The sequence below is a fragment of the Polypterus senegalus genome, chromosome 3, assembly GCF_016835505.1.
Source record: "Polypterus senegalus isolate Bchr_013 chromosome 3, ASM1683550v1, whole genome shotgun sequence".
NCBI lineage: Eukaryota > Metazoa > Chordata > Cladistia > Polypteriformes > Polypteridae > Polypterus > Polypterus senegalus.
The window spans coordinates 143,975,039-143,991,804 of record NC_053156.1 but is presented as its reverse complement, the minus strand read 5'-3'; the positions used below and the strand labels follow the sequence as shown (position 1 = coordinate 143,991,804).

The 16,766-nt window shown below is 36.9% G+C and overlaps 1 protein-coding gene across 2 annotated transcripts in view; it reads left to right on the top strand.

Moving 5' to 3' along the window:
• Window positions 1–16,766, top strand: part of pax1a (paired box 1a) — a 91,369-nt gene that overhangs the window by 41,872 nt on the left and 32,731 nt on the right. The window contains exon 5 of one of the 2 annotated variants that reach the window (XM_039748016.1): window positions 4,664–4,866. The exons of the other annotated variant lie outside the window; for it this stretch is intronic. Within the exon in view, the coding sequence (XP_039603950.1) occupies window positions 4,664–4,818 (155 nt within the window). The 3' untranslated portion in view covers window positions 4,819–4,866. Of the gene's footprint in view, window positions 1–4,663; window positions 4,867–16,766 lie in introns of those variants that run through there. 2 annotated transcript variants of the gene reach the window in all.

Here is a 16,766-nt window from a genome sequence, read left to right as displayed (position 1 = left end):
TTTTGTTATTAATGATTATTAGTGATTCAGCCACAATGTTTCTTTCCTTATATGTTTTAGGGTTTTTGTAATCGATTTTAAAAGTTGTTTGATTTTTTGAAGTCATTTGTGAGTGTTTATTATTTATTTTGAATTTCCCAGTGACAGCCCTGATTCATTATTCTAACTCTTATTAATCTCCTTATCCTTTCATTGCCTGGTGGCACAACAATATTCATTTATAAAGAATACTTGGTGCCTTTTGGTTGCAAGCCAGAGTTTTCATGGTTTTCTCCCTCTTACGAGTCCTTTCAAAAGGTCTTTCAATTTTCAAAGTCAGTTCCACAATTTTCACATCTTAGGGATTAGCTAGATTGGGATGAGACACTTCTTGGTTGGCCAGCAAAATCCCTGGCTTGTTTTATGGCTGTGTTTGGAGGCCACAGACCCTTTCACCATATCTGTGACTCCCAATCACAACACATGTTGGCTGAAGGCTTTTGCTTTCAATAGTGGTGGAGTCCAGCTGATTAGGGCCTACAGTATGTGTGACCTATGACACACCATATTGCATCTCTGGTTTTGACCTCATTTGCATTTTAGAGAACATTTCCTTTCCTTTAAAATATTTCTGTTCACAATTTTGACATGCTGCTCAATGCTTTCAGAAGTCTCAACAGGACTGGTAGAATACAATTATCTCAAACAATAATAATAATAATAATAATAAAAACAGTGTCATTGCCAGCAGAGCACCATTACACGTATCCATTTTAGAAAGATTCAAGTACTAATGGTTGCCTTACTTATAGATAATGGATCTGCAAGTGAAGCTAAACCAAGCCATATTATTCTCTTAAATAGCTGAAATCATATAGCATGTTTGATATGAAGACAACGTTGGCACTAGTAAAATAACATAACCATTAACAAAGTGATTATTAGTAGTAATAATATTCAATCCATCCATTTTCTATCCTGTTTATCCAGTCTAGAGTTAGTAATAACATTAATAACAAAAAGAGTATACGTTTGGGTTTATTGGGTGAATCTACTTTGGCACTCTAGGAAATCATTTTAATTTAAGTGAGCTATGGAATTAGTGTTCTGCATGAATGAACATCTGATTTTGTTTAACTTTTCAGTAATGTAATACAGACTAAATTTAAGGGTGCAGAATTTCTGCCTTCGTTTTACCATCATTGTGTGTGGCATTTGGTTTTATGGTTTTAGCAAGCTTTACTATTTGGCTGGCATTATTATTAAGTGATAATGAGAAGATGAGTTTTTTAACAAAAATGCATATGTGGTAAACCACTTAAGTATCTTTTGGTCTTCAAAAATCCCTGAGAAAAATATCTATTATCTATGCTTAACTTGCAAGAGTATTAGTTTGTCATATCCATTGTACATATATTTAAAGTGACCTTTTAAATGAATATATATTACACAAAATCTTCAAAACAATGTTATATCACATCTTGCATTAAATGTTATACATTATTGCATTTCACAGAGTATTTTTAATACACAGAATTTTAATGGTTTGAGTATCTTTGATACAATGAATTTTAATGGTTCGCAGAAGGTACTATTGTCTTCTTACAGTGTTCCCAGTGCCTCCATAGCTTTCTTCTAGGTTGTCTAGTTTTCCTACACAATCAATAGTATTAAAGTCATTGTAGTCTCTAAATTGCCTATGCTTGACATTTAACATTATGGAAAAATTCAAAGTTTAGACATAAACCCTCTACAGTTACTGGGGCAGAACCTCATTCAAGCAGTTCATGCTAATTAACCCACCAGTGTTTCTGAATTAAAATAGTTCTACAAGGAGCATTGGGTAATATTAATCTACAGCAATGTGTAATGCCAATTCTGCATTGCAGGAAGTATTTGGCTGTTATTATTTAATCTAAACCAGTAATTAAGTGCGAAGGCACAATTACTTTTTTAAACAGATAGTGTAGGATAATTTTGCTCTTTAGATAAGCACCCAAAAAAAAAGGTCCTGTGGGGATTTTATTTAGGGACCACACATTTGATTATTCCAACCAAGGCAGCACTAAGTACCACTGCTAGTATTGTATTGTATATACATAAATATTTCTACAAAACCTCTTAGGGTTAAATACTTTCAGATGGTCCCTGGGCCTAGCTTGCAGTTACCTCTCAGGGACTAGTCAGATTTTAACCTTCTCCATCCCAATGTTTCTTTATTTCTATTGATTCGTGTTTTTTGTGTTGGCAAGATCTACACTCTTAACAAAAGTGCTGGAGTGGTTCTTACCTATTCCATAGGGGAACCATCCACATGAAGAATCCAGTAAGATGCTCTATTGACTTAAAGCAGTAACCTGCTTTATTGACAGGTTGCATAAATAACCATGAATTAATGATAACAGATTTGTGAAAACCCAGTGGGCTCATGCCTTTACAATAGCATAAACTAAGTTTAGGTTTTCTTGATTTTTTTAGTATACTGCTAGGTAGAGTACAGTAAATTAAAAACCTTTGTTTAGTCCACATATTGCAAAACTTTCCAAAGTTCAACAAACTAATTTCATTTGCAAAAACCTTTCCCAGAATGAAATATGCATTTGTCAAGCAATTGCTCCTCAAGTATTTACAGAAACCAGCAAAGAACCATTAAAGTACCATTAATTTTTAAAAGAGAAGGGTTGGAGAACATTTTGACATCCGTATATTGTTAAATAGGACTTAAATCACACTGTAGTTTACAGAGGTCCTGTTTTGGTTGATTCGCTGCTGGATTATTTATGAATACTGGTCAGCTTCCTTTATCTTTCTATCAAACCCCTTTCCCTATGTCATCTCAAACTGTACCTGTATAATCATGTGAATGGTAACATTTAGGACACACCAAATATGCTATACTTTTATTTCCATGAATGTGTGAGAAAAAATACAAAAATTGTATTTTTTGCAATTTTGTGCTTTTTTTGGTTTTCTTTATCAAAGTACTGTAATTTCAGAGACTCATTCTGTTTTTCAAACTCATTGTCAGAGCCATCTTTTTCTTTCAGTTGGTTTCCTTTATTCATCTGTTTTTATCAGAGTGTCCATACAGTTTAACTGCTGTCCAAATTGTATTAGCCACATTACCCAATGGACATGAGAGGTTTAGATTTCTTGTGAGATGTGTGCATGTATACTTAGAGCTGGTCTCTTCAATATGTAATGTAATCATTGTTGACAAAATGCATCAGCTTTCTGAATACAAAATGCAAATGAATGCATGTTTCATAAGGGAGTTAATTTCTATTATTTATATAAATTATCTAAAATCTTAGATTATACTTCTATATCGGGGTGCATAGAATTAGGACTTCAGCCTCCTTGAATGCCATGCCATGAATGAAGAATTGAATAATAAAGATTGGTAATATTATTTTAAAGTTTTTTCACTTTTAATGTTATTTTGAAACATCCTGATCCCAATTTTGCCTAAAAAAATTATGCCATGTGTCTTTCTGGAGATCTGTATCCTAAATAATCTTTATGCATTTTATTCACTCTGCTTTTATTGTTGCATTGTTTGTATTGTTGTTTTAACCCAAGGTGACCTAGATGATCACGGTACAATGCAATTGCTTGCATACACAGTTGGAGTAGAGGTAGGTGACCCAGTGAAACAAAGGCAAAATTTTACCACCATTATAGTTAAAAGTCCAAAGTTTTAAGCATTGCACTACATCGACAAAACATAAAAATGTACTATAACTAATAAGTCAACTATACATAAACTTTCATATACAAAACATATAAATCTAATAATATTATTCTATTGACAGTCATTATGGCAATTACAACAGGTTCAAAGAATAAAAATTTCTTTTATGTAACTGTTACATCGTCATTATTTTTAGAGACCAATTTAGAAAAACTTTAATATATTTGTAATGAAGTTACTGGATTGTTGCAGTTGATTTTCACATTAGAGTTGACAGGTTTAATAAGTATTATGTAAAAAAAAAAATAATAATGTTGCAAATTAATACACACAATGTTTTTTTTTTGTAATGTGGAAGATAAGAGATTGCACGTTACTCAATTTAGCAATCAATACACTGTTTCCCCAAACCTTGCCTGCTGATTGATTTTATCAAGGGTCCTCCATGCAAAGTGCATGTTTTGCTAAAATATTATTAACAGTTACTTGGGAGGAAGGCAGGGTTCATCATAAATACACATTCCCATAATCCTATCCTTTTGAACTAAAGACAGGACTCTTGACCACAGATGTATAGACAAGATGGTGGTTTTAGTTCTACATTGGTCCTGATTCAGTCAGGCCTTGAGTACTCTTTGCTACTCCAATGCTTTGTATCAGAGATGCATACAGAAGAATGACACATCATTGCCCATCATTTAAAGTAAACTGTTTAATTTAGCAAGAATATATTCCTAGTTAGAAAGGTTTTTGAAAATTTACAGGTGTTACTGAGATGAAAAAGTTCACCATAAGTTAATAAATATTATTATTTTATAATAATATTAGGGAAAAGTTCAGAGTGGAAAAATGCACATTCACTTTCAAGGTAGTATTAGGTAACAAAGAAAACACAAGCATACATCAGAAAAATAGTGAATCTCCTCATTCAATATGCATAGTTCACAGTAATAAAGGGATTTATAAGTTCTTGTTTCTCTAATACAACAGGTCTTTCCTTGGCTGGGGTGCTTATGTCTTTCGGATCCATTTCAAAGATAACGTCCCCACCCCTCTGCAGGGGAGCAGCTCTGAAGAAGACATCCTTGAAATTTATTGAATCAGACAAGATAGAAACGGAGTCAACTTGTTCCCGAAAGATTTAATCAGTTTCTCATGTGCCTTTAGGCTCTGTTTAAAGATTCCAAAATTGTTCCTATGAGTATGGAATAAACTCTGCTTTTGAAAAGGACTGTTTATCACTTTTCTTTTTGTAAAGAAAACCCATATTGCAACAATATATAATATTTAAGTTCAATATACTTGTTATACTATATTGTTTTATGGATAACTAAAGAGATAAATATAGTCTTAATTACTTCATAAGCAAAATAAACTTTCAAACTTTAATTATGCCTCTTAAAATGATCACAAATATGATGCATATTTGAAATAAATCAATATAAACAAGAAATATTTTTCCTTATATCTCAATGTAAATGGACTTCATATTACAAGCACTGGGACAACTAAGCAAAATGCCAAATGTAGAAGTTATTCGTACTACATATCCCAAGAGCCATTGAAGCTGGGATGACTGCAAGTGTAGGGAGCAGGAAAAGGATACTTAGAGAACTGTGTATCGGAGAGGAAACTAAAGTTATCCTGTAAACAGAACCAATCCAGCTTGTGAGCAGCAGTCAAGAGAACAACACATAAAGAGGTGGGCGGCAACTAAGATAGACAATAAATCACAGAATAAAAGAATTGTATACTGTGAATCAGAATTGCATCTAGCAAACAGACTGGTGGGATGGACTGGGAGATCTTTTCAGCACCTTGGAGAAGTTACAACCACTGTCAGGCATGCTGCTCGCAGGACATCTGGCTGAAAGTTGGAAGTGCTTTGAGCAGTGTTTTAACATTTATCTTAATGTGACCACTCCATGGTCTTACGACAACAAAAGAAAGCCTCAGTTTTACCACACATCATTAGACAAGAGGCAGCAGACATTTATAATAGTCTCCAAATACCAGATGATGATTTGAGGCCACAAAATGTAAGAGCCAGATTTAGAGTTACATTTACTTATTTGTCTGTCTCCTTTATCCAAGGTGACTTATAACATTTGAACAAGAGTTGGAGAGATTTTTGTGGCTACAACAGACACACACGATGGAAATGGAATATTACTGTAGGAGCATGCAGATGTTTTTGTAGGCCTAGACTGCCTCCCAGGTGAACATAACATCCACGTAAATGAAACATTGCTTTTAGTTGTAAACACCTGACAGAGATATGAACTGAATGAACTCATTGCACATTGTTAAAAAGAAAAGCAGCCATATATATATGCCTCGACCCAAGGCATCTGAATAAAGGCATTAAACTAGAACTTTACAAGCTACCCAAGTACGTTATGTCTCAGTTTCCTGGGACAACACATTTTACCAAGCCGAATGCTTTGTCTCTGTTCAGCAGCAGAAACAAGCAACAGACAAATACTAAAAAAAAAAATAGGTGCTAGAAATCGTCCATGCATGTGAAAGATTTTACCAATATGTGTATGGACAATGCACTGGTGTTCATTTTAGCCAAACCTTCAAATGATTGTCTGATCCAAACTTAAAGGATACATGTCAGCTTATTTTAGTATGATGCAAACCTCATTAACATTTAAGGCAAAAACATTTTCACAGTAGATATTCTTCCTTGTTCTGTGAATAAAGAGACCACTTCATTGTCGGGGCAGACATTCAGTCCTATGTGGACATGATCAGAGTGCTACTTTCAATGTCTACCCAGAGATCTGAAGAGATCAGTTTGGAGAGAAAGATGACACAATGGCAGACTTCAAAGCAGCCATACTGAGTGGATGGTCGGAGTAGAAAAAGGATTGTCCCATTGTTATACACAACTACTGGAAATGTCGATCTTGACAGAATCGTATTTAAAGGCAATAAGTAGGTTATACAAGCAGGCTTCAGAAAAAGATTCTCCACAAAATCCATGAAGGTCTTTTGGGTGAGGAAAAGAGTATGAACAAAAAAGGTCAAGTATTTGCTTAGTATTAATCAGGACATATTCCAGGTTACAGCTACCTTTGAATTGTGTGCCATATTTAGGTAACAGCAACAATCTGAACCACTTTCAAGGCATCTTGATCCAAGATGGCCTTATTGCCAGGCTGTAGTAAATGTATATGACTTTTATGGAAAAAGCCATGTAATAGCATCAGATTAGTGCACTGATTAGTGTTCAAACTGCAATGAAGTATGAACTATACAGTCAGCAACTCAGTAAAAGCTTTCATGTAGTTTGTTTTTGCATTGCATTGTCTTTACAGCTAATGGCTTGCAGTTCTCCAGTGCAGAGTTCTGGCAGTTCTCCAAAGAGTAGGGTTTTCAGCATGACACCTCAAGCCCCAATTATTTCAGATCTAAAGGCCTCGCAGAGAGCTCAGCAAAAACAGTCAAAAGGCTAAAGAAAAAAAAAACAACATGTGTTAGCAAGGAAGAACTTACAAATAGTCTAATGATATATAGCAGTGCTCCTCTGGGGAATGAATTTTCTCATGTGCAGATGCTAATGAACAGGAGGACACAAACAGGCTTACTGTTTTACAACAACCTACACATTACACCACTTTTGGCTGAGACTAACCACAGGAAGGAGAAACAAAAAGATAAACAAAAAAAAAAAAATGCATGTCCATAAATTTAAGAATATTTCTAATTTAATGCCAGGAGAAGCTGTAAGACTCAGTGATCACAAAACCAGTATATATGCAGGGCACAGTGGAAAGGCAGGTTATAACACACACATACAAAGTTGTCACCGAAATTGGTTATGCTATATGGAGAAGTAAATTAAACCTGAAAATCCAGCCAAACATCACAAATGGGACAATACCTGACATAGCAACTGAAACAGAAATGCGTACAAACCCAACTGAAAAGTCCCAGCAGGCAAATCTGGACATTCCTAAAAAAACAGAAAGGAACAAAAAACTTTACATAAGACTGATACAAACAATGTGAAATAACAGCAAAGAAAAAATAAAATGTGTTAAGGGATATTAGAAGGAAATAATTTAGTAACAGCTCACAGTATTTCTAAATTAAAGATGTTATTGTTGAGGTATCTAACCTACCATTTTCTTTTGAAAGTGGAGAGATATCATGTTAAGGCAGTTTTTCCCAACCTCGGTCCCGGGGGCACACTGTGGCTGCAAGTTTTTGTTCTAACCAGATTCCTAATCAGTGACCACACCTGATAACACTGATCTCATTTAATTAGCTGGTATTATTTTTCTTTTATTCTGCATTAAGAAAAGCACAGAAGCATGATTTTTACATTTAGAAGATATTTAGAAATATTTCTGCTTTTGCTATAGATTGAAATGTTTAACTCCGTTATAGATAGATAGATAGATAGATAGATAGATAGATAGATAGATAGATAGATAGATAGATAGATAGATAGATAGATACTTTATTAATCCCAAGGGCAAATTCACATACTCCAGTAGCAGCATACTGATAAAAAACAAACTTTTGTTGCTTTCATTATATTTTGCCCTTTCTCTATGCAGTTTTTCCCTTTGTTGTATCTTATTAATGACAATTAAAAATAAGCAGAGCAGACACACTGGCAAGCAACACTGAATAATCAAAGTCTGCAACTACTTTAGCATCAGACCCACTAATTAGTAAATAATGGATTAATTAAACAATTAGAACACCTAGAAAATTAGAATGAAAATCAAGATGAAAATATTGTTAAAAAGAAAAAATGCATTATTCCTATATAACTGCTTGGCACATTTTATATATATATATACTTAGTTTTCTAATTTCTATATTGTTCCCAAAACACAGAATTTGGGCAATAACAGTCCAGGGGCCTCATGTATAACGGCGTGCGTAGAACTCGCACTATAACATGGCGTAAGCACAAAAGCCGAAATGTGCTTACGCACAGAAAAATCCAGATGCAGGAATCTGTGCGTAATCCAACTTCCACGTTCTTCCGCTACATAAATCCCGATCAGCGTGAAAACTAACGCTCGTGCACGCGCATTATGTAACGCCCCAAATCCTCCCAGAATTACGTCTATTTGAATATGCAAATCAATATAAATCGCCCTTAAGTGCAGCCTTCTGTGAAAAGACAATGGGAAAAGCACGGGGGGAAACATAAGAATTTCAGCGAATACCAAGTGGAGGCAAAGGAAAAACATACTATTTGTTCAAATAAGCCGTGGTATAATCAACAAAAGGAAGTTGATCGAGTGGCATAGCGTGTTGGAGAAACTTGAAAGCTCACATCCACAAAATCGCACAGTGCCAGAAATAAAAAAAAAGTCACATATCAAAGTCGCCGTGGAAAGCCGAGTTGTAAGCCCACTGTCTGAGTGTCATATGAAAGCTTATTAGGGTACAGAGAAAAAAAACACACGGTGGGGAAAAAGCACGAAATGTCCACTTCAATCTCGACATTTCCACTTTAATCACGTAGTTTATTTTGTCATTAAAGTAGAACATCATAAAATTCATCTTAAAATTGTTTAATTAACCAGTTTCTAAAATTACATCGTAATTAAAGTAGCACATTAAATGCTTTGTTTTGTATTTGATTTTCTATGTGCTCTATGTGTGTGAATCACTACTTGCTTCTTAAACCGGCTCTCTTCCTCCAACTGGACACAGAGTCCATTACATTCGTGATATTACAGCTCTCTGAATAACTAAAATACTGAGATGTATACGTGATGTCATTTTCATGATGATAGGAGTTAAAGCACATTATTAAACATGTTTCACTTCGATTAAATAATTTATTGCAGCATCAGGGGCGGCTCTAAGCTTGTGGTGGCACTGGGCAGAGGAAGAATCGGTGGCTCCTTCGGCCGCCAATGTCATGCACGGTGGATGGCCACGTATGTTGCAGACACTAGCCGCCTCGTGCTCATGACACAAGCATTTAACTTTTGCCGAAATTTGTCACTGCGTTTTTAGCTGTGTTGTTATTTTATCTTTCTGTTTTATATTCAATATATATTGGCGTAGCCGTCCTGCAGTCAGTGCTTTTCTTTCCCCAAGTAACCGATCGCCATACAATCAGCTCTGTAATAGACGTTAAGCCATCTGTAAGCTTAGCGCCGATTCTTCAAAACGTTTAAAGAACATTGAAATATCTTCGTAGTACATGTTTAATTATTCTATCCTTAACGACACTCCCAGTGAAGAATATAGATTATTTAAATGAAGTTAAAGTTTTATCTGTATAATTTAACAAACATATTTTGCTGCATTTCACCTTATAAGTGATATCGTCATCTTATGTAAATACGCGCTTTATAAAGTGGCTCAGGTTGTGTGATATTATAACTATAGTGCAAGTTTACAGTGGGGTGATTGTATTTATAAGTACAAACAGTTCTACAAGGAGCACTTGATTGGCTGCATTTAAAGTTCTTGGGATTAAACTGTTTTGAACCGCGAGGTCCGTACAGGAAAGGCTTTGAAACGTTTTGCCGTGGCAGAGACAGCGTGTGCTTAATGCCGTATACCGATAATTCTGCTGTGATTCACACTCAGATACAGTGATATAAATACTCTGAGTGGTGCAGTGAGAGAAATATTGAAAAAGATGATCCGCTGTGGCAACTCCTAACGGGAGGAGCTGAAAGAAGAAGAAGAAGAAGGAGAAGTGAGAGTAACAACGCTAAAGCAGTTATGGCATTTGGAATACTATGGCTGTTCCCTGAACCATTATATTGTTATGAGTTAATTACAATCAGATGCATTACACTAATAAACAATATGCGGTTAGTTTCTGTGTATTTATAAAGCTGCGTCATGAAAATAATGAGTAATCACACAAGAACAGTAGCACTGCTTTGACGCTGGGTGCCGCCAGTTTGCAAAACAGAGCGGAGAACTTGCGTACGACAAGGTATGAGGTACCGTGGAAAAGTGCGTGGCTTTACGCCAAGTGTAGGTTTTATACATCGAGATTTGAACGTGGAAAAGTTCTTTTGCAACATTTCTGTGCGTACGCACCGTTTATACATGAGGCCCCAGGAGTCCAATTAAAAACAGAAGCTGGTTGGAACAGAAACCTGCAGCCACAGTGTGCCCCCAGGTCCGAGGTTGGGGTGGTTGGAAGGGCAGAAAGAAATCCCATAGGAATCAAAAATCAAAAAAGAGATCTCCTTAATATCTTTTGGTTCCTCCTAGACAACAATGAGATCAGAATTAAGTTTATTTTGCCTCATTCTTCTCAGATTTTTCTCCTGAGAAAAAATACCGTGGTATTCTCACAATTGTCTCCTCCTGAGTTTCAGCAGAGAGCTCAACAAAGTCACACTGGTCTAGATTTTCCAAGTGCCTTGAAATTTTCTTTCAATTTCAAAGTATTTGCATTATGTGCTCAGTTATACATTGGAAAATGTACAGGCAGTTGTTTATGGTAATAAAACCATTTATTATGATTACAAAACTGTAGGCCATGTTTCCAAATAATATTATTAGTTGCTCTGATGTATATTGCTGTGTGCCAATTAGATCATACTCATTCGAGAAGAATGGGAAGGCAGTCTGGCACAGTGGTTAAGACTTTGAACCCAGAGGTGTTGGTTTCAAATCCCACTTCTAACGTCACCGTGTGAGAAAGTTTCTTCATGTGACTGTGTTCCTACTGGAAAAACAAAAGAAATGTAACTGATCATAGCTCAAATGTTGGAAGTCACCTTGGATAAAGACATCGATCCAACAATAAGCAATAATTGTGAAGTCTGGAAAGAGATTAAAACAAGACTAGAAAGAGACCTCAAAAAACCTAGCATGTTTTTCCAACACAAATTCTCAATTGTGAATCATTTTACCTCAGTTGTATCTCATGTTTCCTTTTTGTCTGAAGCTATTTCGTTTAAGAAATTTAAGGAGAAACCTCTGTGACAACGTTGATTCTTAAATGAAACATAAATTAGAATCTCTTCTTATTCTGATGAGCCATTAGAGATCAACCATTGAGGAGTAAAATTTTCCTATGAGTGGAGAATTGTGATGTAGAGGTGAAATTCAAGTCAGCTTGTTAACAGAGCCCATCTAGTTTGTGGTTCTTGTTTGTACTACCTTTAGTACACACAGGCAATTTGGGTTATCTGAAAAGGGTGAAAACACAAGTTGGTGTTTCTTAACACCAGCAACGGGCATGCACTACATCATTACCTTCATGTGAAGGAATGTCATTATGTTCTTGAGAATGAAGTGACTGCTTTATATATATATATATATATATATATATATATATATATATATATATATATATATATATATATATATATATATATATATATATATATATATATTATCATCCATGTGAATAACTAACTGAAGACCAAGTAAGGCAATAACTAAGGAAGCTACACACAGGAAAAGTTGTGGAACCATGTAGAGTCAGTCCTCAAGTTCTTAAGGCCTGCACTGACCAACTTTGTGGTGTCTTCTGTCTATCACCTATTCAGTGTGCCCCTAAGGCCACTGCTGTGGAAAACATCCTACATTGTTTCTGTTCCAATGGAGTCAGTCATCCCTTCACCTAATGACTACAGACCAGTGACTCTTATGTCTAACATCATGAAGACCTTTGATAGACTGATCCTGAACTATGTCAGTCCTTTTGTGGTAGACCACCTGGACCCACTTGCAATTTGCCTATTAGACAAAGATTGGAGTGGAAGATGCAATTATCTATCTGTTCCGCAAGGCTTAGTCTCACCTGGTGAAAGCTGGCAGCACTGTGAGGATTATTATTATTTTTTATTTCTCCAGCATCTTCTGTACCATCCAGTCATCCCTGTTAAGAGGTAAACTCAGAGATACGCAGATGGATAAGCATATGGTGACCAGGATAGTCAGGCAGACTGCAGTTTGTATGACTCAAGTACTGTGTTTCTGATATAGATGTGAGCAACACTGGAGCACCACAAGGAACAGTTCTGTCTTGTTTTCTCTTCACCCTGTACACCTCAAACTATAACTATAACACCAAGTCATGTCACGTGCAGAAATTCTTTTATGATTCTACTCTTATGTGGTGTATTCATAAAGGGGATGAAACAGAGTGTAAGAGTCAGGTGGAAAAGTTTGTTTCTTAGTGCAAAGAGAATTGTTTGCATCTTAACATCAGCAAAACCAAGGAACTGCTTATTGACTTTCACTGCACCAAAGATGTCCGGTCATTATTCAAAGAGTGGATATAGAGGTGGTCCACTCCTATAAGTACTTGGGGGTCCATATTAATAATAGGTTGGACTGGTCTCTGAACACAGAGGGACTATATAAGAAAGGGCAGAGCAGGTTCTTTTTCCTTAGGAGACTGCATTCCTTTAATGTGGGAAGTGACATTGTATACATTTTCTATAACTCTGTGATGGCCAGTATGATTTTCTATGCTGTTGTTTGCTGGGCTGGTAACATCACTTCAAGAGAGGCCCACTAAATCAACCAGCTAGGAGAGAATGAAAAAAAAAAACTGAGTGTGTCAGGAAACACTAACGGGGCTCCTTTATACCAACAGTAATACACCTGCATAATAACCCATTGTGACTGTGACTTCCAAGTCAGTAGTTTTGTTTCTTTTTAATTTTCTTGGGTTACAGTCATTTTGATGAGTGTGTATATTTACTTACTTACTTACTTACTTATCTATTTATGTATTTATTTATTTAAAGAGCATCTATAAAAAAACAAATTTCCCACTGGGGACAAATAAAGTCCCATTTTTCCATCTAATGATTAATTAATGAAATGTGAATTAATTTTTTATTAAATTATTTTTAATCATGGATGGTTTCCATCAGCTCAGTCAAGCTATATATATTTAGCAAAAAAAGAAACGTCCTCTGACTTTCAACTGTTTTTACTTTCAGGAAAATTAATGTGTAAATATTTGTATGAACACTAAAAGAGTCAACATCATAAGACATAAACTAAAAATGTTTCACAATGTGTCCCTGAATGAAGGGAGGCTCAAAATCAAAAGTACCAGTCAGTATCTGGTGTGGCCACCAGCTGCTTGAAGTACTGCAATGCATCTCCTCCTCTTGGACTGGACCAGATTTGTCAGTTCTTGCTGTGAGATGTTACCCCACTCTTCCACCAAGGCACCTGCAAGTTTCTGGTTGGGGAATGGCCCTAGCCATCGATCCAAATCGATCCTGCTCCAGGGTACAGGCCTCGGTGTAACGCTCATTCCTTCGACGATAAACACGAATCCGTCCATCACCCCTGGTGAGACAAAACCATGACTCATCAGTGAAGAGCACTTTTTGCCACTCCTGTCTGGTCCAGCGAAGGTGGGTTTGTGCCCATAGGCGGCGTTGTTGCTGGTGATGTCTGGTAAGGACCTGCCTTACAACAGGCCTACAAGCCCTCAGTCCAGCCTCTCTCAGCTTATTGTGGACAGTCTGAGCACTGATGGAGGGATTGTGTGTTCCTGGTGTGACTCGGGCAGTTGTTGTGGCCATCCTGTACCTGTCACGCAGGTGTGATATTCGGATGTACCGATCCTGTGCAGGTGTTGTTACACGTGGTCTTCCACTGCGAGGATGATCAGCTGTCCTTCCTGTCTCCCTGTAGCGCTGTCTTAGGTGTCTCACAGTGCGGACATGGCAATTTATTGCCCTAGCCACATCAGCAGTCCTCATGCCTCCTGCAGCATGCCTAATGCACGCTTCACGCAGATGAGCAGGGACCCTGGGCATCTTTCTTTTGGGTGTTTTTCACAGTCGGTAGACAAGTCTCTAAAAGGCGCTTTTCCACTGCATAGTACGGCACAGCACGGTTCAGTACAGCTCACCTTGGTTCGGCTCAGTTCGGCTCGGTTTGCGTTTCGACTGCAGTTTAGTACCGCTTTAGAGTGGGCGGGATTATTCACGTGTCGTTATAGTTGCGCCGCCTCTACTGCCGTGACACCGTGGAACTTTTACAACAACACGCAGACAACGACAACACTTTAGCTCGACGCACGCAAGGGTAAGCATCTAAAAAAGCACGTCACTAGCTAACTTTTATCACTGTTGCAAAGCATAAAATGAACTTAACTGCCAGTGTAACATTAAAATGCTGATTCTGTATATTACAGATCTTCCACATTTTGCAAAAAAGTCACCGCAACAGACCATCTGTTTGGACATTTAACCGTGCCTCAGAGTGGTGGGATGTGATTGTTCCCGGTTTTACAAACACTCAGTGGCTGGAGAACATTCGAATGTCTGAAGAAACATTCATCCACTTATGCAACAAACTGCGTCCAGCGATGGAGAGACGCGACACAAACTTCTGCGTGTGTACCTTTAAAGAAAAGAATAGCCAGTGACGCAGTAATGACGATTTTCTCCGGCCAATCAGTGACCAGCAGAGTTTACACGTCACGTTTTGGTAACGGTTCGGTGCGCTTGGAACCTCGGCTGAGGTGGTACTAAAAAAAGGACCAGGTACCAGGTACTGTTACCAGTGGAAAACACCCCAAAAGTGAGCTGAACTGAACCGTGTCGTGCCGTACTATGCAGTGGAAAAGCGTCATTAGTGCCCTGCGTTTTTAGAACTGTGACCATAAATGCCGACTTTCTGTAAGCTGTTAAGGTCTTAACGACCATTCCACAGGTGCATGTTAATTAATTGATTATGGTTAATTGAACATGCATGGAAAACATTGTTTAAACCCTTTACAATGAAGATCTGTAAAGTTATTTGGATTTTTAAAACATTATTGTTGAAATACACAGTCCTGAAAAAGGGACGTTTCTTTTTTTGCTGAGTATATATTGAAAAGATAAGGCAAGGTCTGAGGTGGAAGGTTTAGAGCAGATTATACTCTTCTCTCTTTTGTGTGTATCACTTTTGAACTGCATTAAATTTACTTCCTTTACGTGAATTGTTTGCATTTTATTGGAAGCAAAAGGATGCACCATTACATGCATATGATACCAGATCAGTGGAAATATAACGAAGTTAAATCAAGCTACAGAGATAGTAATGATAAAAGCACTTATGTGTAGATACACGAAAATCTTCTAGTTGATCTCAATATGTGCCAATCTGAGTGCCATTTATTACTCTCAGTTCTCACAGTGACAGTTGTAGTCAAAAATCATCTGTTACTTACCAAATGAGACATGTAATGAAGGAAGGACAACAGCCATTCAACCATGTACTGCCATAATCTTAAGTACTCCATTTGTTATAAAAAATGTAATTTACGTTTGACTGTCACTATGAGTCTCAGCAGGAGTCACTTAAATCATCTCCAGATTGAGGTAATGAAATGCAAACCACTGCAATGAAAAAACCTTTAGGTTTTGTTAGAGCTCACCTCCCAGGGTTTGGATCAGCTCTATCACTTTCCTATTTATTTTTAAACAATATGCTCATAGGCCCATCACGATTAAAGAATATATGACAGCTGAAAGTTGTATCACAAATATCATCACTCAGTCCTATTAAAAAGAGAGAAGTGTTTAAGAAGCAGCTCCTTCTCCAGAGAAAGGAAATTGTTAAATAAATATCTTGTAAATGGCTTGAGTAAAATGACAATATTAGTCCTGCAACTAGGGTTGTGTGGTAGTAAGAACTATAATTAACATACTACACTTAGTGCTCACTTTAAAAACAGAACATGTTAAGTGACAGTGTCAAAACAATTATGGTAATGGTAATGTTTTCATAACAGTTCATTGAATGTAGGACTGCTGAGTAAGTTTTACTTTAATTTTCCTACCAATAAAAACAGAATAAACAATAAGAAATGCATTAGAAATAGAAATGCGCATCTGAGCACTGTAGTATCAAATAAGCAACAAGTAAAGAAAAATTAAGTGGTTGATGCTGTAAAGCTAAGGGTGACGGATGCCATTTTGCCTTTAGATGGTAATTTATGTTTATGAACTTATTGACTATTGTGGAGGACTGGGCCCTCACCCCCAGGCCGCCAGGAGGAGCTCTCCCGACAGCAGGATCGTGCCCCGAGTTCCAGTAGGGCCTTATGGACTATGTAGTGTTTTTACACAGCCCTGCTGGATACCTTGGGGGCCACCAGGAGGCG